Source organism: Triplophysa rosa, linkage group LG4, assembly GCF_024868665.1.
Source record: "Triplophysa rosa linkage group LG4, Trosa_1v2, whole genome shotgun sequence".
Lineage (NCBI taxonomy): Eukaryota > Metazoa > Chordata > Actinopteri > Cypriniformes > Nemacheilidae > Triplophysa > Triplophysa rosa.
The window spans coordinates 31,575,759-31,596,122 of record NC_079893.1 but is presented as its reverse complement, the minus strand read 5'-3'; the positions used below and the strand labels follow the sequence as shown (position 1 = coordinate 31,596,122).

General features: G+C 40.9%; 4 protein-coding genes across 4 annotated transcripts in view; all 4 read right to left on the bottom strand.

Moving 5' to 3' along the window:
* Positions 1 to 920: 920 nt before the first annotated feature.
* akap8l (A kinase (PRKA) anchor protein 8-like) lies at positions 921 to 7,336 on the bottom strand. Its single transcript, XM_057332635.1, has 13 exons — positions 7,219 to 7,336; positions 6,212 to 6,256; positions 5,610 to 5,838; positions 4,482 to 4,983; positions 3,834 to 3,954; positions 3,704 to 3,753; positions 3,588 to 3,621; positions 2,751 to 2,877; positions 2,512 to 2,653; positions 2,205 to 2,310; positions 1,945 to 2,075; positions 1,756 to 1,851; positions 921 to 1,678 (listed from the first exon to the last, which is right to left on the bottom strand). Exons 1-13 carry the CDS (start codon positions 7,238 to 7,240, stop codon positions 1,292 to 1,294), a joined length of 1,992 nt encoding a protein of 663 aa, XP_057188618.1. The 5' UTR covers positions 7,241 to 7,336; the 3' UTR covers positions 921 to 1,291.
* Positions 7,337 to 7,636: 300 nt separating this feature from the next.
* On the bottom strand, positions 7,637 to 13,054 carry mvb12a (multivesicular body subunit 12A). Its single transcript, XM_057332455.1, has 10 exons — positions 12,921 to 13,054; positions 12,339 to 12,425; positions 12,143 to 12,226; positions 10,538 to 10,637; positions 10,284 to 10,413; positions 9,463 to 9,603; positions 9,130 to 9,245; positions 8,792 to 8,850; positions 8,550 to 8,609; positions 7,637 to 8,422 (listed from the first exon to the last, which is right to left on the bottom strand). The coding sequence occupies exons 2-10, from the start codon at positions 12,423 to 12,425 to the stop codon at positions 8,354 to 8,356; spliced, it is 846 nt and encodes a 281-aa protein (XP_057188438.1). The 5' UTR covers positions 12,921 to 13,054; the 3' UTR covers positions 7,637 to 8,353.
* Positions 13,055 to 14,658: 1,604 nt separating this feature from the next.
* On the bottom strand, positions 14,659 to 19,673 carry olfm2b (olfactomedin 2b). Its single transcript, XM_057332454.1, has 7 exons — positions 19,376 to 19,673; positions 17,607 to 17,747; positions 17,365 to 17,520; positions 16,908 to 17,127; positions 16,700 to 16,806; positions 16,510 to 16,624; positions 14,659 to 16,389 (listed from the first exon to the last, which is right to left on the bottom strand). Exons 1-7 carry the CDS (start codon positions 19,520 to 19,522, stop codon positions 15,797 to 15,799), a joined length of 1,479 nt encoding a protein of 492 aa, XP_057188437.1. The 5' UTR covers positions 19,523 to 19,673; the 3' UTR covers positions 14,659 to 15,796.
* Positions 19,674 to 20,212: 539 nt separating this feature from the next.
* The window catches only part of col5a3b (collagen, type V, alpha 3b), a 42,475-nt gene continuing 42,323 nt past the window's right edge, over positions 20,213 to 20,364 (bottom strand). The window contains exon 65 of the mRNA XM_057331813.1: positions 20,213 to 20,364. This exon is cut by the window's right edge and continues 542 nt beyond it. The gene's annotated coding sequence lies outside the window, so the exon portion shown is untranslated.

Genomic DNA, 20,364 nt, shown 5'->3' with positions numbered 1-20,364 from the left:
CTTCCGACGACCTGCCAAAATAAAAGTCCGGTTAACTATAGTAGTTTTACGTGGACAAATATATTACAATTTAATAGTAAAAAATAAATAACAGAACTTTAAAAATGTTAAACTAATTTAGGTAAATTAAATGCATCATGCATAAGCTGGTTAGTTGTTTACCTTTGAAGCTATTCTTTCTATTTTTATTTGTTTCTTATATATTTGTATTATATTGCATTTTGAATGTAATATGGCAATGGAATGTACTAAATGGGTTTATTTTTCACAGATATTAATGTATGCAATTTCAGCAATAAATATGTAAATTCTTCTAAAAAGGAAACAAATTAGTTGTTCATTTTAAGAGACCCGTGTTATTATTGTACATTTAGTATTGCTCTTATTAAATAAAAAGTACTTATCCGAATACTCGATAAATCGATGGAATATTTGGTAGAAAACTCGATTACTATATAATCGAAAGCTACAGCCCTACGAGGAACCCAAACTCCACTGATAAAGAAATGGAGAAAAGAACCTCAGAAGAAACCAGTCTCAGCCGGGAGGGCCAGATCTCCTCTGACGTGTCACAGCTCCACTCAGTGACTGATTAAAAGTTGTGGAGTAAATGTTTATGAATAATAGGGAGAGCTTATTAGTTGTGATTTTGGAAATTTCATATGTTGAAACTGTTTAGGTCTAATTTTGTCTCATTCATATACAATATGATAAACTGAAGTAAATGAAAATACAACACCAATCCTATATTATACGTTTTTCTATCTCATCATCTATCACACAGTCTCAAAATCACTGCCTACATCAGTACAAACCTCATGAATGGGCTGAAAGTGTGTTTACATCTGATTAGATCTCAGTGGAGAAATCACAGTGAAGCTTTCACTGCAGCACATAAAATAATCACCATCACAAACAAATAACGTCACAAACGTTTATTTTATCGACAACAGAGAAAATACATGGGAACTTTAAAAATCATACAATAATCTAATTTCTGTTACAAACGCAAAAAATAAAATGCAAAAGAAAAATGAAAGCAAGAAATCAAATCTTATGTCAAAACCTGCGAATCTGGCAACGACACAGACACAAACCTGCTTTCAAACATAGGTCACACATGAATGATGAAATGAATCATTCCACAGAGGAAAGGATCATAAACTGCACGAGGAGGGCAAGCCTGTGATTGGCTGAAAAGAAGCTTTAGTCTGATTGGTCCAAAAGCTGCAGATTTTTCAAATTGACTACTTGACTCTTTTAACACCAGATCAACAGCAGCTTGATAAGGTTACTCAGCGGCGGCTGCAGAGTCTCCGGTCGCTTCTCCTGCGATGTCATTGAGCTCAGTGGCCACCTCTTCCTCCTCCTCGGCCACCTCTTCCTCTTCCTCCTCCTCACCCACCTCCACACCCTCCTCATCTCCTGCTTCACCCATGTCCATCTTCTGTTCCTCCTCATGCCCCTCACCATTCCCGACAGCTTCGGTTGCAGGCTGACCCTCTTCCTCTGCAGTCCCCGCCTCTCCCTCCACAGGCCCCGCCTCTTCTTCTGCATGTTCCGCCTCTTCCAGCTTCACCTCATTCAGGCTTTCAGTAGTGAGGTCAGCCTCTGACAACTCCATCATCGAATCCTCTGGGTCATGGTCATCCTGGTTACCAGTGAACGGGTTTTCACCCTGCCAAACGACAAATTAACCTTAAATTAACCCAATTCAGCTTTTTGCCGGTGAGAGAGAACGAGAGAGACACAAACCTTCAGGTAGCTCTCCAGTTTCTTTCCAATGACCTTGTGATTGAGGATGCTGCGAGCTACGGACAGACTGGCCCTCTTCGACTGCTCCATCATACCCTGACACACACACAAACGGTCAGTCACAGACTCATCATCACACATGACTTTAATGAAAGACGTTCCACAGCAGCTGGACGGGTGAGGTCGTACCTTGCGGTTATAGTTGTGGTCATGTGATTTAAGGTGCTTCTGAATCAGCGGGTACTGCATGGGAATGAAGACGTCACACGCCGCACAGTGAGCCGCCTCCACCTTCTTCATGAAGTGCTCCATACCAATATCTACACACACGGACAGGAAATGACATCACAGAGAGAGCGAAGAGAATGGCAAAGACCAGGAACGTACAGAATCACACCACCTCCTCCCAGTGTTTGGTCATAAGTTAAAACCATCGCAACAAAACGCACCTCGTGTCAGGTCCTGCTCTCTGAACACCTGACAGATGGTGGCGCTGTGATTCTCCATCTGACTGACCCTCTGCTCAGTCTTCTTATACTTATTGTTCAAATACTCCTACAAAACACACACAACATTGCATTCCATTCCTACAGCACTTGTCACAAAGCGCAGCGTAACAAAACAACTCTACAGAAACTGAAATGTTTTTGTATAACAAAACCTGGCTGACAATTACCACAGTATTACTCTCCCTCAGTGATGAAACTAGAGAAACTGATCTAACATCAGTTGATACTGAACATGAGGCATCTGTACCTGCAGAAAGTCAGTGGTGGGCTTTGACAGCTGACCGGCCAAAAACTTGAAGTGATCTTTGTGGAATTTGCTCTCCAGATGGGTGGCCATGTCCTCGCTGTAGAACGAGCGGAACTTACAGACGGAGCAAGCGAACGCCACCCTGAAGAACGGCAGGACAGAGAGAAGCGTCCGTGAGCCACAAAACACTTCACAGGGATTAAAAAACACATTCAACATAGACGGACGAAAAAACTGACCTGTGAGCCGAGACTTTGACCCCTGACCTCTCAAAGAAACCCCTCCTCTTTCTGATTTTGGACGAAGGGGAAGGAGTCTGTTTCCCCTTTGCTTTGGACTGGGAACTCTCTTCCTGATTGGACGGAGCTGAGGACATGGATTAAAGTGAAAAAAATTCTTCTGACTGATTTTTTGACATATTCCTTTAACCAATAGCGTTTTAAAACCGTGTTTTGAACCACTTTACATAGTATTGCCAGTTTGCGTATTTTAAAAGCTATTTTTAATCTATGAAAAAAATATACTTACCTAGACAAATAATCAACCATCTATAACTTGTCAGTGCATTTTTGTATTTATCTTATAAGACCAAACAATGTTTTCTGAAACTCTTAATAATTAACAGAAAAAAACAAAATAAAAGGACCACTAAAGACCAAAAATGTTGTTTGTATTTGTCTCCAGAGAGCTTTACATTTGAGGAGATCGTTATTGCCGCTTCCATAGACATCAGTGTGTATTATGCAATCTCTAAATGTATTTTGTGCTTGTAGGCACGTGTATATGTCTGAAGGCTAAATGAAACATCATGTGGTTGAAAGCAGGATTGAGTCTGTCTCTGGCTCAGTGTCAGCCAAAGCGCTTAATGTTCTAATCACACCGGTGTGATCGTAAGCGTCAAAGGGTTAACAACATTATGAAAAGTGAATTTAAGACATTAAGGACAGGCTGGAACTCTGCAATTGACGGAAATCCGCCGTAGCGACAGAGAACTTTAATCCATGTGAGGAGAGACAGATGCGAGTTAGTCCGAGAAACACTCAACCACGTGAAATGTTTTGGAAAAAGAAACTTACCAGAACTTTCTCCACCGTCAGCCGTTTTAGATTCCTGAAAAGACAGAGAGAGAGAAACTTTAATGTTGTGCTCAGGATCTGAACATGAAAATCACATTTCTGTAACAAACACTCACGGCAGGAGCGGTCTTCTCAGATTCCTGCGCCCGTTTCCCGCCTGCGGCCTCTGAAACATCACAACACTGATTTAACAAAGACGCTCGGACACAAACTTTACAGCGACACACATGAACTGTGGTTTGATACCATTGGCTGCTTTGGCTCCCGCCATGTCAGTTTTGCCCATCTTTGACTCGGGCTCGTCCGCTGCTCCCAGAGTCTGTTTTCTCTTCTTCTGACCGTCACGCTGAGGTCTCGTCTGTTGCTGCTGGAATACGACAGCAGCCATTCAAAATGACACATCACGTCACGTTGGGTGGCATAACAGTCTCATGAAAGTTCTGTCATTAACTCATTTTAGCGTTTACATCGGATTCAAAAGAAAGCATTGTGAAACTTTATCTCATTTACCGCAGCAAGACTGGAGCTAAACACCAAACATGTCACAAAAACCACGTGTCAAATTTAGGCTTATTTTTAATACGTGTGAAAGCACAAATGACATATGAGAGCATCTCGCACTTCATAAACAACACACAAGTGAGTAATGACAGAAGTTTTCCACACTTCACTATTACACAAACTATCATTCCTGTGGGCCATTACTTCACATTTATTTTTGATCTCATCCACAAATCTGGACGGGTTTACTTGAGTAAAAATCAAACAAGTAAAAACAAACACAAGAGGGGCAAAGTGGGAGATCAGTTCTCCTTGTGGGTGGGGTGATTAGTGCAGACTGGGTGAACTGGTCTCTCAGCCCCACCCCCCGGGCCAGGAGTGCGAGGTACTTACTCTGTTGAGGGGTCTCTTGCGGCCGCGCTGTCGGTTGGCCCTTGGGGCCCCTCCAAAGTTCCTGGCAGTGAAGTCCTGGGACTGGAAGGCCCCGCTGTCGGGGTACATGCGATTGGCCAGGAGCGAGGGCAGCTTTCCTCGCCCCGCGGGGGAGTGGCCCTGGCCTCCACCTCGCCCGCTTCCTCCCCCTACGGAGGAGTCTTGCCTGCGGCCGAAGCCGCGCCCACCGGCCCCTCCGCCCCTGCGCTGGGATCTCTGCCCCGCCCCCCAGCCGGAGCCCGAGAAGGCATCTCGTGTCGGACGCATTTTGGCCGATCCAAAGGCAGAGGCAGCGCTGTCAAAGCCGCCCCCGCCACCTCCGCCCATGACCCCAAAGCCCACACCTCCTCGCTGGGTCATCATGTCACCCCGGGAGTCACTGTAACCGAAGTTACTGGATCTGTAGAGATCTCGGGGGGCGAGGGAGGCGGAGCGCGAGTCGAAAGACTCGTATTGGTCAAACCTGCAGAGGGAGGGAGGCGCAGAGCAAAGGTCAAGCAATGATGACCAGCCAAGCGTTGGCTGATTCGCATCATTTCTCAGATGACGGCATGAGTCTGCATTGTGTGTAAATACATGTAAGTGCTTTTTGGAACATTGTCAATCGTTCAAGCCATTCCACAGCCTTGTCTCTCATTGGGAGCTCAACAGAAAGGGGTTGCAGGTGCATTGTGGGAAACGAGGCAGTGAAGCTGTGGAAAAGCTTTAGAACAACGGTTGCACAGACAAGACATTTAAGGCAACGACCTTGAAAAAGCCCAAAAACAATGGCACATCTGGCCTTGACAAAGTAATGGGGTGGTTTGGGGAAGCCAATATGGTAGCCAAGTGAAGAAAATTTGACACACAAGGGTGATCCTCAAGAGCAAGACTAGCTTTATTTGAGAACGAAAAGTTGGAAATGGATCGTGTAGAACAACATCCCACAGCAACAGAACCAATGAGTAACCAGTCAAGACGCACAAGTGTACAAGTGTTCTAGATCAGAACCGCCTGAATGTGTTACGTCAATAAATCAACTAACAGAAGATCAGAATGTAGAGGTCACACAGAAGTACGCGTTTTAACCTGAGCGTGTGTGCTGGTTACCTGTCACCCCGAATGGAACCCTTCATGCCCCCCTCCAGCTGCGTCAGCATGTCCAAACGCTGGTTGATTTTAGCAATGACGGCATCTGCGTTAGACCCCGATGAGGAGAGCAGAGATGCTCCAGACAAACCCCTCTTCATCCGGTCATTACCTCCATAACCGCCTCCTCCAAACCCTCCTCCGCCGGACATAGAGTCCTTATAACCGTACAGGTCATAACCGCTTGATCCTGACATCACGGGTGAGAACAGACAACACATCATCTTCTTCTTCTTCACTTAATCTCACAGTGAAGAATAAATGTAATATGGCACACTGAACTGAAAATGAAGTTGCTCTCTAGAGCAGATCCAGTTTTCTGTTTTATTCTCTGGATTTATCAGTAATGAGTTGTAGCTTCCAAACATTTGACTTCACAAACGTCTTGTAAACATTTCTAAAGTACGTAAAAAGTCCTGCATAACTATTAGGCACAACAAATTTACTCTTACTAATTTACAGTAAACGAGAGACATGTTTAACTTAACAATGTGTTATATCAGCATCAGTCATAAAACACCCGTCTCAGTCAATCACTATACAAGTACACGTGATGTTCTCACCTCTAGAAGATCCTGCGCCACCAGATCCTGACCAACCAGAGAACCCTGAAGTGTCCAAACAAATAAACAATCAGCATTTAAACAAAGCAAATCTATCCTTACTTTTCTGTGAATGTGTATGCTTTAAACGTGAATTATCTATTCTGCTGAAAAGAATGCGAATAAGATCCTCAACACAATATAAACAGCACCAGAAGTCATTTCGTAAGGATGTTTTATTGGTAAACAGCTGATAGTTCATAGCAGTAATGTAAACCATTAGAATTTACAACCATGTTTGTTTCAGCAGGAATAGATAACAGACGTGTTCTAAAGTCTAACCCAAACTGTCCAGCTTTAACGTTCATACACGAGTAACTCGCTCGTGCTCAATGAAGGCGATTAATCGGTTAATTGAGCAACAGCAGAAGCGACACGGCAGCCATTTTACACCAGCAAACGCCTCTGTATTCACGCGCTCTCACATTTGACGCAAACATGTCGAGAAACAAAGACGGTTGTATGTTAGTTAATCATAGATTTTACACATTGCGTAATATGAATCGCGCGCGAACCATTGATTTCATTATACAACACAGATAAAACCAATATAGCCACTGACAAATAAAGATTTTCACACAATGTTAGACCATTGTTATTATTATTAAAACAGCAGTTTGAAATCATTTTTATGTTTTATTGAGAAGAAACCCCGGATTAATACGGTCAGCGTTTCCTTCCGCAGACAATAACGGTGTAAGGCGGACACAACGACATTTAACGTTAAACAACGCTTTAAGCATGCAAGCCGGTGCTCGTTAAATCTTTAACACTTCTAAATAAAGTAACAAAAAGAAAAAGTTATTATATATTATATACAAAGGTTTCTCGCCTCACAAAAGCCAACGCCATTTCGCGCACTGGTACGTTAACCCCTTGCTAACCACCGTTAATTTAAACACTAGATTTACAGAAAGACCAAGGTAAAAGATGTTTGTATTAAACAAAAAATAAAATAAATCACTCGCCTGATGAATATCCGCGATCCATTTTGCAGCGATAATGAACGTGACGACGGCGTGAAGAGCTCAGTTCAGTAGCAGGCCCAACAAACCACGCCCACAGAGGGTAGGGCTAAACATGACTGACGCGTAAACGGTCCAATAAGAATTCGTCAATGACCGGAAACACCGAGCGAGAAACGTTTCATAATAAAAGGCTATATTTCAAGGTATTGTCATTTTGGAGGCAAAATTTGCTGTTTCGTTCAAACCGTAACACAGAAAGATAACATTTATTGTCATTAAAAATAAAATCAAAGTTGCACACATTTTTGCAGTTGTGCTGTCTATGAGTTGTTTTTCTTTGCTTTTATAGTATTATTGATTTTAATCATGTTAATGCCTAGTGAGCTCCAGTCTGAGTGAATACGGACACATTTTTATGTTTGTTACCCATAAAGGCACATTTTTTATTAATGGGGATGTTTATGACAAAGAGGGTTTGGAAACACATTCTCATTTATGGCACATTTTGTACGCCTGTTTATTGATTTACTGCTTACATATTAAATAATGGCCACAGAATTATAGCATTTACCATTACCATTACCAGTTACCTAAAACACATTTTTTTTTATCCATTTAAATTCTCCAACAAAAAAGTTTTTTAACAGACTTTCAACAGACATAAATATAAAGCACACACACAAATATTTGGTCCCACCATTTCTGAAATATATTTAAATAGAATATTAGAGTAAAAGGGAAAAAAACTACAGAAAATGCCAAACCAGATACACAAGTAATTTGGCTTTATATTTATAAAATAACAAAGAACGTGCATAAACTGTATCTTTAATGGGGTTGTTAGCCACTTTGTTAAGCACTTGAATTTGACTTTTAGTGTTTTCAGAAACACATGAAGCTGTAACATTTGAAAACTGTAACATATGGAAACATACATACATGTATAAATGTAGAAAATCCTTCATGTTTAACCAACCCAGAGTAAATAATAGAGAAAAAGACAGAGAGATCAAACCCTGATGACCTAGTTCAAAAAGAGATTGTGCTACTTTATTCATAAGAACCTGAAAGCAAACTGGAACAAACTAGATTTAAAATCTAATAAAAAAAAAACAGGCTCCTAAAAGACAATATTTCAGGATTTTGTCAACAAGGGGTGAATTCTCTTGGCGGCCAGTTCTTCCACCGCAAACATGTAGTTATACTGCAGAGAAACAGAAAACAGTGTTAAAATGCTGAAATACACAGAAAATAAAGCAACAACTAATAGAAATTAGCACAATTCAAAATAAAAGTCCTAACAGAAAACAGTTCTACTGAAAATCTCTCACCTCATTCTCAATGTCCTGCACTGATTTAATACGAATATCACTCAATGTGCTCACAGACACCTGACAGAAACACAGAAATATAAATCATTTTGAATGTCTAGTATTACAATGAACATTTGTTTTATCAGACTGATCAAAGCTAGTTACTGATCATAAACTAAATGGTTTTGAATGTCATATTTCAGAACCTATGGGTCTTGATCAGCTTGTTTAGCACAGCTGTGACCTCAGTGATCGCTCACCTGTGGGTTTAGCTGACACTCAAACTTCGGGTGAAGACTGAATGGAACTCCATCCATCGCTAACACAAATCACAACAACCAAAAACAATCACACCAATCACAGAAGAGTTACTCATTCACATGTGAAGCCATCAAAACGGATCTGTCGTTTACATGACTAAATTATGATATGACTTAATTTGTATGTGAATGTTATTAAGTTAAGTGATACGACTCAACAAATGTGATAAAGTTATATAAACAAAAATATAAACACAAAACTGCAGATCTTGATAATGGTGTGAATTTCTATTTTTACAAAGATGTGATCATTATATTAGTTCATCTATTTGCGGTACCTGTTATACCATAGATGTTACTATGGTTATCGCTGTCACACACACCCTCCAATGTCTTGCTGGTTTCTAGGGTAGCGCGGCGACGGCTGACCTTTGCTGGGCCAGTGGGAGGATTGCTGTAAAGATGGGCAAGAGAGAAAAAGACAGATTGAACAACAATACCCAACCAACCATCTGGAACATCTTTGCAATTGCAAACCAACAGCCTGGCAACCATTCAGAACACCTTAGCAACCACCTGATTTCCCTTAACAACTACACAGCAGTTCCAGTGAAGTTTGTTGAACATGAAGAATGTTCTCTAAACTCACTGCTGTGTATGGTTACATGTACCTGGGTTTGAGCGGCTGTGGAGGTCCAGATCCTTCTAGCGTGAGACTACGCATATCCAGACTGACTCTACGAGGCTTAGCCTGCGGCACTGGAGGAGAGAGTGCGCCCTTCAAACACCAGACCACAAACCCATTCATGTCTCTGTAAAAACACAAACACAACCAGAACAGATGAATAAAACAGATGTCATCTAGAACGGGGGTGTCTGATTCTAGATCGGGTGCGCGGGGTGTCTGATTCTAGATTGGGTGCACGGAGTGTCTGATTCTAGATCGGGTGCGTGGGGTGACTGATTCTAGATCGGGTGCGCAGGGTGTCTGATTCTAGATAGAGTGCACAGAGTGTCTGATTCTAGATCGGGTGCGCAGGGTGACTGATTCTAGATAGGGTGCGCGGGGTGTCTGATTCTAGATCGGGTGCGCGGGGTGACTGATTCTAGATAGGGTGCGCGGGGTGTCTGATTCTAGATCGGGTGCACGGAGTGTCTGATTCTAGATCAGGTGCATGGAGTGTCTGATTCTAGATCGGGTAAGTGGAGTGTCTGATTCTAGATCGGGTGCGCAGGGTGTCTGATTCTAGATCGGGTGCACGGAGTGTCTGATTCTAGATCGTGTCTGATTCTAGATCGGGTGCGTAGAGAGTGTCTGATTCTAGATCGGGTGCACGGGGTGTCTGATTCTAGATCGGGTGCGCAGAGAATGTCTGATTCTAGATCGGGTGCGTAGAGAGTGTCTGATTCTAGATCGGGTAAGTTGAGTGTCTGATTCTAGATCAGGTGTGCAGAGTGTCTGATTCTAGATCAGGTGTACGGAGCGTTTTACCCCAGGCAGGTGTACTGCTGCAGCATGGTCTTGTTCTTGACCGTCAGTTTGAGCTCTAGAACGGCTGTCGTTACGCTGCCCACAGGAACAATTCGAACACAAATGCGCTTCTTCTTTCCAACAGACGCTTCTGCACGCACACACAAGAGCGAGCATGTGTAATGGTCCAAACAAACTCAATGAACAACAAAAGCTGGTTAAACATCTGCTCTTGTGAACACTCGTACACTACAGATCTGTCAGATTTGACTCACTGTGCTCAAGATATTCTGGGATGTAGCAATAACCATGAGGAATCGTCTCTTTATCTGAAATCACCTGCACATCTGCCACGACCATCCCTCCAGAAAGATCCTGTGAGAGACAGACAGATTGAGAGTGAGACAGACACAATCAGAAGAGTGACCGGCAGATAAGACACATATGAGAATAAAAGATAAGTGAGAGTGAGACAGACAGATGCAATATAGTGACAGAGACAGAGACAGACAGCTATATGAGACAGATGTGTGATACAGATGAGAGTAAGACATACAGCTGAGAATGAGACAAAAGTGAGAGTGCGACAAAGAGCTAAGAGTGAGTCACAGGCAGAGGTGGTAGTAACGCGCTACATTTACTTCGCTACATTTACTTGAGTAACATTTTGGAGAATATGTACTTTTTAAGTAAAATTGAAAGTGTGTACTTTTACTCTTACTTGAGTAAATTTCTCATAGAAAATCTGTACTTTTACTTCGTTACATAACTTACATTGCGTGACGTTCCTTCGTTCCTTCATTTTAAAACATGCTTTTTAAAACGCGATGTTTATTTCAAGGTTGTCGTCTCTTTTTACGGGCATTCCCGAGTGATCGATTCTTTTGAGTCGATTCTTTTGAAAGCATTAATTGAACAATGGGCAAAACCACTTGAACAGGCTAATGAATCAGTTCAAATGATTTGTTCAGTTCGCAGCACGATCTGAATCATCTGAAGCAGGATTACTCACTCCTCGTAGCGCGAAACTTAAGAACACGCAGAACACAAAGAGCGTTGGATGAAGTGGATATGAATCTATATCTATACAATCAAAACTGCAAATGTGTCATATTGTTTGCCAGCAATGATAAATGCCGGCCATATGCGCGCACCCGCGCGACCTGTTCGTCAGCCACAGCAACATGCGCGTTACCTGTCAGACACAGAGACGTGAGCCTGCAGAAATATACATTTGAAGAACAGAAGGAAGAAAACTTGTTGATGGGCATGTGGTTCACTGTTTACTGTTTGTTTACAAGTAAGAGCGTTTCACAACACACACGTGACACAACACGAGAAAACATGAGCTTTGTTCAAAAATGTGTATTTCATTTAAGAGAGCACTGCAGATGTTCTAGATCATCTTAGGAAATGCTCTGAGTTTAGTTCATGCTTTAGTTTGACATGGTCTATTATTCTAAATAAGTTGTGTAAACTACATTGACATCAGGACTAGATGAAACTTACAGAAATGCTTGTCTCTTCTGTGTTTGTCTATTCTTTAGTCTCTCTAGTATATTGCAAAGATATCTGCTTATGATAATTAAAAATATTGATTAAAATGTAATATTAAAATATTGGCGTTAATATTAATTTTATGTAGTAGGCCTATATAATCAGATACAAAGTAACTAAGTAACTAGCTACTTGAGTAGTTTTTTCATTGCATACTTTTTTACTTTTACTCAAGTAGTTTTTAAAATAGTTACTTGTACTTTTACTTGAGTAAAGATTTTGGCTACTCTACCCACCTCTGGTCACAGGTGAGAGTTAGACAGACAGATGAGAGTGAGACACAGTCGTGTGTGTGTGTGTGTGTGTGTGTGTGAGCAGCTCACCCTGCTGTAACACAGGTAATATCCTGACTTGAGTCCAAAACCTCTGCTGAAGTTTGCTGAACCTCCATCTTCAGTTTGATTGATCTACACAAACACATAAACCAACACACAACTCCAGTGAGAGTACACACACATCACACATCACATGTGAATACTGGACACAGCGTGTGCAGGTGTGAGAGGTTGTCATGGTTACCAGAGAGAAATGACTGGGACAGGTGCTGGTGTTGGAAGCCCAGGCCACTGCAGTGATGGGTCTGCTGGACGCCTCAAGCGCAGACATCTACACAACACACACAACCATCAATACATCAATGACACACACACAGACTTATCAAATACACACACATACATACACAGCAATCACGCACACACACATATAAATGAAATACACACACACACACACACACCAATAGGTTAAAGACACAGACAGACATATCAATGACACACACATCAGTAACAAAAACACCAATGACATACACAAACACTGACACATTATAATCTAAACTTAAATAACAGTAGTTCATTTATAACTGAATAAATGAACACACAAAAAGTTTACACAAAGACTCTTTTTGACTAATTTGACGGTAATAAATAATGATGAATATTATACTGTAAAATGTATTATTTTTATCGTTTGTTTTCATTCACTTTAACACGCAGCTGTTCGCGGCTCGGATCATCGCGTCATTATTGGTGTAAAACACAGATATAATCCGCTTCATCTTCACTATTGAAACTTCACAATACAGACAATACAGTGTTCGGCACTCACCTGATGTGTGTTTATAACTTTAATCAGCTCGACTCAGATCACAACTCAACTTCACACCCGCAGTCCAATGTACAGGAAGTGCCAGACCGGCGCACTACAGATCCCATCATGCACCGCGGCACGACGCGCGCAAGCGCCGGTTCGCTTCGCGAAACCTCATTTAATTATCTATGGTGATGATATGGAAAATACTTTTTACATCCTGTATGCATTGTATACTTTGCATATGAAAATGTTTACTTAAGTTTTAATACGAACTTCTTTCCTTGATCTTATATGTATGTATAAATCCTGCAAAAAAAACCTCATTTAAATCATTTAAATCTATTAAGTCTAGCGATTGATACTGACATGCATCGTAGATGGTGATCATAAAATCTTTTTTATATAAATTATTATGTAAAGTTTTTTTGGAGAGCCCGTGTAATGTATTCCCTTACGGAAATTAAGCATGGTACTACAAAAAATAACACAGTGTTACCAGTGGCGTAGTGCCAAAATAATAAGGTGACTAGACGTCCCGGTTTTGGGTGTTCTGTCCCCGGAAATGTCCCCGTTTCACAGCATGTCCAAAACAACCAAAAATACACTGAAAAAGCCCGATCAACATATCCTGCGGATTACCAGCGCAAACATGTAGTGATTATTTACACCAGCAGAGGGGGCTGTGAACTAAACCAATTAGTTTAGCGATGGAGAATGTACGACGACACATGAGAAAGCGTCATCAAGTTATTATCAAATATCAAAGGACTAGAGTCAAAGTACTAACTACTCATGTAAAACTGAAGTAAAACAGTTTGTTATGTGTTATATATGACAGGGTCAGGCCAGGGAGCTGGATTGTTTTGAACTCAAAACACAGAATTCCCACCACTGATCGAGTGCTTCCCTCACATACGTTGGCGAAAGTAACGTTACGCAGCGACATAAACAAATATAATGATTTATCTAAGCAATATAGCAAGTACACTGACAACTATTACATTCACAGAAAGGACATCTGTGCTCAAAACAAGCCTAAAATGCAAATAAAAAGCTTCATGTAAAGGTCCATTTCCAAAAGCACAAACTTAAGTTGAAGTTCTTTTAAAAGTTTTAATTACTGGCTGTAATGACTGTATACAGTTTGTACAATTGAAAATATTCAATACAATTAGAGAATGTTAAAAATGGTAACTACAGTATTATTTGTCATATGTTTTCATATTTGGGTAACACATTAAGGTTCCCTTTATAAAGAATTTGTAAATGTGTTGATTAATGATTAATAAGTCATTTACAAATGCATTATAAAGCAGTTATAACTGCGTAAATAAAAAATGATTCTAATGAAATACCTGCCAAATAGTGAGCTATTTTGAACTCCCATGTTATAAATGCTTAATAAATGTATTTATTCTTTATTTATTTGCAAAATAGGCTGTCAGACTGGAGACTGTAGGGTGTGAGTTTTTATTATTATTGTTTATTTCATATCTTATGTCACTTTTCAAACCCTGTTGCTTACCTGATCCGATTCCCAATGTCTTCCGGTGCCCTCCAGAATGCCTTATCCATATCCAAAGCCGTTTTTTCTTGCTTACCAAGATAAATTCATCAAACTTTTGATCACTAAATGCACAATGGTTGTCGTAAACTTGTTTGTTTATGGTGTTTTATTAATGATTCAATTACTTCCAATAGTTCATAAAAACCAGAAAATATTTCTTTATTATTTCTTGTAGAAACAGAATGCTGGCTCACAAGGCTACATCTCTGATGTGAGTCATACATTTAGAAGTATTGACAGCCCATGAAAGTGCACTTCAAAGAAAAGTGGACGCCTGTGAAGTATTCATTCACAACTTCAAAACACCTCATTTGAAAAAAATGTATAATCTCCGGTCTGACAGCCTATTTTGCAAACAACATCAAGATAATAATGAATCTGCTTTCGAGTCAAATAAATCTGAATAAATACATTGAGTTAATAATGGCTCACTATTTGGCAGGTATTTGGTTAGAATCCTTCTTTTTATTCATGCCGTTATAACTGCTTTATAATACATTTGCAAATGGCTAATTAATCATTAATGAACACATTTATAAATGCTTTGTGAATGGAACCTTAATGTAATTTGTTATATTTTTGTAGTGTTATTGAAATTTGTGTTAATGCGTGCAACTGTTTTGATCATTTGCAATGGTTAGTATTTACTATTTTCACAGTGGACTATTATTCCATAGAGTTTTGGTCAACTTGATTACAACCAGTTATGGTCAGTTTGATCTGCAAACAATATCATACTATTGTAATTAATTGCAATAGTACAAAAACTCATGAATAATTATGTGGAACAAATTTTTTTATTAATTGATTGATTATAACAAACGAGATTTCAATGATACTTTGACCGTTTAACTAGAAAATGTCCCCAGTTTTCATGAAAAACGAAATCTGGTCACCTCACAAAATAAAGTTTCATCGAATAGAAAACAATGTAAAACGTGAATGATGATTTGACCACATAACAACCACATTTAACTACAACAAATGTAATATTGCTTTACCACAATAACCAAAACTGAATTTCAGTAAAACTAGGAATGATAATCAATCTGCCAAAAAACATGACTCAACTTTTAGCCTACTATAATAAAAGCAAGGTTAATTAGCTGTAAACATGTAAATCAAACATTCTAAACAACAGAACACTCCTTTAGAGCATTTATTCACAATTTGTTGAATTCACAAACACCGGACGATTTACAACACCACTTGCTCTGTTACATACAGCATTTGACTTCTCTGTCCTAACCGTTTTAACTCTCATGCATCACTGTCATGATTCATCCATCACAAGAGAAACAGATCTCATCATAACAGTCTACAGTCATTTGGATATGACGTTGCTGATGTTTCTGTGGTTGTTTTTGGTGGTCTTGATGAAGTGCAGGAGAGTGATGTCATAGATCACCTGATGTCCGTTATTCCAGGTGAAGAGCGCTCGCATGCGGGGGTTGTAGTCCAGCATGGAGATGTGTGAGTATTGGTTGTGAAACGGGATGTCGGTGTACTCGTAGGATGACGTGCTGGTGTGGTAACTGAAGTGAACTTTAGCGCCGGCCAGGTGCGAGTTGGTCAGGTAGAGAGTCTGACAGATGAGGAAGGATTCTCCGGCGCTGCGTTTGGGAAAGCCCGTGTCCCACGACTCCATCACCTGCAGCGTGTCGGGATCCAGACGACTGAGCACCACGTTCCCTCCGTGAGGAAGAGTTGTGTAGACCGCCCACAGTCCCGCCTCATCCGCCATCAGATCGATGTCTGACGATCCGCCCCACGAGTACGGGAACGTGTTGTTGAATCCGGCCTGATCCAGATCACGCTGAGCGAGAATGTGTCCGGAGCTCAGCTGATAGCGGATCAGTGTGTTACTGTTGTGTTTGTTATAGTACAGAGAGCCGTCATACACCACATGACCTGTACCTGAAACACACACACACACACACACACACACACACACACACACACACACACACACACACACAGAGTCAGTGTGTCACAACACAACACAACACAACACAACACACACGTGCGCACACTCACCGGACCACGGCTGATCAAGATGGTGAATGATGAAGTTCTGTCCTGTGGCAAAATCACTGAGAGACGGAAACTCCACCAGACGCTTGCCTTTAAAATAACCCTCCATCACCCACACCTACACAACACACAAAATACACATGCAAACACAACAGTGACTATTGTTTTCATTTGGGTTTGGATTGTTACGTACGCGGTTGTCCAAGCTGTCAATCAAACTGTCCATCATCCACGATCCAAAACGTGACCCTGAAGATCTGACAGTGACAGGAGCGCTGATACCTGTCAATCTGCCACAACCTGACAACACACGACACACGTTTCACTCCTGTGATTTCATATCATGTTTCTTATGTGCACGTCACTCAATCTAAAGAAAAACATGATGACCACACACACACCCAGTCGGCTGGAGCAGGTGTGTAGATTGTGTTGAAGTGTTGAGGCTTTGTGTTGGAGTTGATGATAGTATTGTAATGTGAAGTGTTCCTTCAGGATGGAGAGAGAGTCATGGAGTCTGCTCGTCTCTTCTCTCAGAGAGTCAAACTGACTCACATCTGACCTGAAGCGACCCAACACCAACCGCAGCGGCCGAAACTCAGACATACTCCATCTCAACTCCTGCAACACAAACACACACAAACACGACAACCGTTCAACCTTTACTACACATCATAAAAGAATACATAAAGTTAATATTCTCACTGTGCACTAATACAATGAAACACCAGAAACCAACTTTTCAGGTCAAATTTGAGGCAGTTCACACAAGTAAACGGGTCAGTTTATAATTCAAGTATTTTAGAATCGCAATATCTATAATGATTCATTTTAAAACTCAGTGTGTGTTCATGCTACCTGCAGACTCTTAGTTGTCAAACTTTGTGCATTATTAAGGGCTGTTTTCAATCTGGTCTCCATGGTGACGAGGAGCATCTCTGAGTCTCGTAGTTGCTGAAGATCTTGAGATGTCCGCGAGTTTAACATTTCAATATACTGAGAAACATTCTGCACCTACCACACACACACACACATTGTATAAATATACACAAACTCTTAGAATGAAGTTGAATGAAATTAAAGGCGGGAGAGATGCTCACGTGATCAGACGTCTGTCGCAGATGGATGTAGCGCGGGTCACCGCTGCAAACGCTCTGAACGGGTGAGCGTATAGAACAAACACACTTCCCCTGAACAGAGCCGTACACCTGCCAACCATCATCCTCACCTGGATACAACACCTGAGAGAGAGAGAGAGAGAGAGAGTCTGCTGAATATAAAGTGTGTTGGAAATGATTTCACAGAATTCATCAGTGCACATTATTGGAAAGAAAACAGCGTTTGCAGTCTTTTAACAGAATGTCATCATTTGCTCTATTCTAAAACAACTTTCCTTTTCAGCTGATGTCATCATTTATTTCTAACCCCTCCCCTTCAGCCATCTGTCATACAGAGACCACCCAATAGAACCCAGAGCCCCACCTACAGCGTGACCTCACTGAATAATAAATGAAAACTGAAATAAATTATGGTAAACTAAAAAGTTAAAATCAAATGAAAAATCAAATCTCTCAGTCTATCATTTACTACACACACACACACACACACACACACACACACACACACACTCTCTCTCTCTCTCTCTCGGTGTCTGCTGGGCTCTTTAATTAGACGAGCTCGTGTCCATCTGTTCTCATCCGGTTTCTCTGAGTTTCCATGTGTGTGGTCGTGCAGCTTCACAGCGGTGTGTGAAACAAACACACTCCCACACAGAGAGAGAGAGAGCCAACACCCCACCGTCACACACACACAGACGCACTCCAACATTACGATGAACCATTAGCATAGATGCTAATAGTCACATTAACACTTCAGCTCTAACATTTTGTGACACTTGATATTTTCTCTACAGTATTTTAGATTATGATGTATTAAAGTCCCCATGAAATCAAAACAGAAGCTTTTTGGTAAACTTAAAATTGTCTATTTTAAAGGGGGAGAAGCCCCTCAATGTCCCGCCCTAACTGCCTGTATGAGTGAAAATTACGATTACGCTTGTGTTTTCACTGCGATTTGATGTATCAAAACCTTCGTCTCATTTTGAAATGGAACTTGCAGCAGGCTGACAGTTGAAGGGGAGGAGTTACCGGATGCTCCGCCTCTAGCCGTCCAACCTATGTCATTTAAGACGGATAGTCACTAGAGGGCAGAAGTGCATTTTCAGATTTTAACTAAATTTTATGAGGGCACATGAATTAAAAAAAAAGTATTAACCACAAACGCTGCAATATTTCATGAAAAAATAAGAATCCTTTTTTTTATTTCAGTGGGACTTTAAAGAAAGCATCTGTAAATACTCCAACCAATGAAAGTTGTGAATCTTTTAGAAGAGACATTTTTTTATAATAAATAAGAATAATATTCAGTCTTTAAGCTAACACTCACAATAAGCCAAAGATGGAGGAGTTTAGTGTGTGTGTGTCAACGCTTTACTATCTACAGTGTTAAAGAAAAGTGTTGAAAACTAAACTCCTTCACAAGGAGCACAGTGTATCCTATCACAACTGCTTCTGATTGGTCTCATGAGTGCCGAAATCTGCTTTACTGCTTTCTCTGATGCTTTCCTCTGATTGGCTGAGTGGTGTTGAATGATTGGACAAGGTATTTTGTGAGGTGGCCGTGGCGGTGCCAAGGTCTAGCAGATTGTGAGAGGAAGTGCCACACTGTGTGTGCGCGCGTGGGTGGGTGGTTCGAGTGAATGTCAAAAAAAATTATATTCCAGCATATTCAACAATTTAACACAAAACACGCAAGCACAACACACACAGTGTGCAGTACAACACAGAAACATGGGAATGTCTGTACATACACTGATGATTTTCTCAGATGTTCCCGGTCGAGCGACGTCTTGACGAAGTCCTACCAGTGTTGGCAGTTTGTGTGACATCCAGTTAGTGATCATGATCATAGTGCTCAACACGGCTCCAATCTTCAGCATGGCAACACTCATCTCCATTCACCACAAAAATAACTATTCACTAGTCAAGAAACTTCGTAAAAACAGAAGAAAGTGCAGATAGAAATCAGACTCCTGATGACACAACCTGAATCTGATGAAGACACTGATTCACTGCTGACCAGCACATTACTTACACACACACTGATAGAGAGAGGGAGAGAGAGAGGGAGAGAGAGAGAGAGAGAGAGAGAGAGAGAGAGAGAGAGAGAGAGAGAGAGAGAGAGAGAAACACAGACAGACAGACAGACAGAAAGAGAAACACAGAGAGACAGACAGAGAGAGAGAGAGAGAGAGGAAAGAGAGAGAGGAGGGAAGCAAGAGAGAGAGAGGGAGAGGAAGAGAGAGAGAGAAAGAAGAGACGAGGAGAGACGAGAGAGAAGAGAGAGACAGAAGAGAGAGAGAGAGACGAGAGACAGAAGAAGGAGAGAGAGAGAGAAAAGAAACAGAGAGACAGAGAAGAGATGAGAGAAGAAGAAGAGAGAGAGAGAGAGACAGAAAGAGAGGAGAGAGAGAGAGAGAGAGAGAGAGAGAGAGAGATTCATCATACAAGAAGAGATGTAGCACATTACCTGCTTTGTAACATTTGTGTAATATTTATGAAATGTCAAATATTTTACTTGACATTTCATGACACTGATGACATCGTCCTGTCAATCTTCATCTGCGTGTGTGTGTGTGTGAGAAATCACATCATCTTCTCAAATCAGTGTTTTTAAGAAATCGTTTTATTTGGAAAATCTCTCCTCCCAAACTATATTAATTGAAAAAGTAATATTTTCATATCTATATTAAACAATAAAACAAGCGTGTGAATATCTTCCTTTGAACAGACTGAAGGA

Excerpts from the sequence above, each read along its gene's own strand:
- akap8l (XM_057332635.1), bottom strand. The coding sequence starts at position 7,240 with ATGGATCGCGGATATTCATCAG. Across the intron at positions 3,955-4,481 it reads GCAAGAGACCCCTCAACAGA|CAGCAACAGACGAGACCTCA; the intron begins GTAAGTACCTCG and ends GTCGTATTCCAG. Across the intron at positions 2,311-2,511 it reads CCACCACTGACTTTCTGCAG|GAGTATTTGAACAATAAGTA; the intron begins GTACAGATGCCT and ends TGTGTTTTGTAG.
- mvb12a (XM_057332455.1), bottom strand. The coding sequence starts at position 12,425 with ATGTCTGCGCTTGAGGCGTCCAGCAGACCCATCACTGCAGTGGCCTGG. Across the intron at positions 10,638-12,142 it reads ATTACCTGTGTTACAGCAGG|GATCTTTCTGGAGGGATGGT; the intron begins GTGAGCTGCTCA and ends TGTCTCTCACAG. Across the intron at positions 8,851-9,129 it reads TAACATCTATGGTATAACAG|CGATGGATGGAGTTCCATTC; the intron begins GTACCGCAAATA and ends GATTTGTGTTAG.
- olfm2b (XM_057332454.1), bottom strand. The coding sequence starts at position 19,522 with ATGGAGATGAGTGTTGCCATGCTGAAGATTGGAGCCGTGTTGAGCACT. Across the intron at positions 17,521-17,606 it reads TGCGACAGACGTCTGATCAC|GTGCAGAATGTTTCTCAGTA; the intron begins GTGAGCATCTCT and ends TGTGTGTGGTAG. Across the intron at positions 16,390-16,509 it reads TCTTGATCAGCCGTGGTCCG|GTACAGGTCATGTGGTGTAT; the intron begins GTGAGTGTGCGC and ends TGTGTGTTTCAG.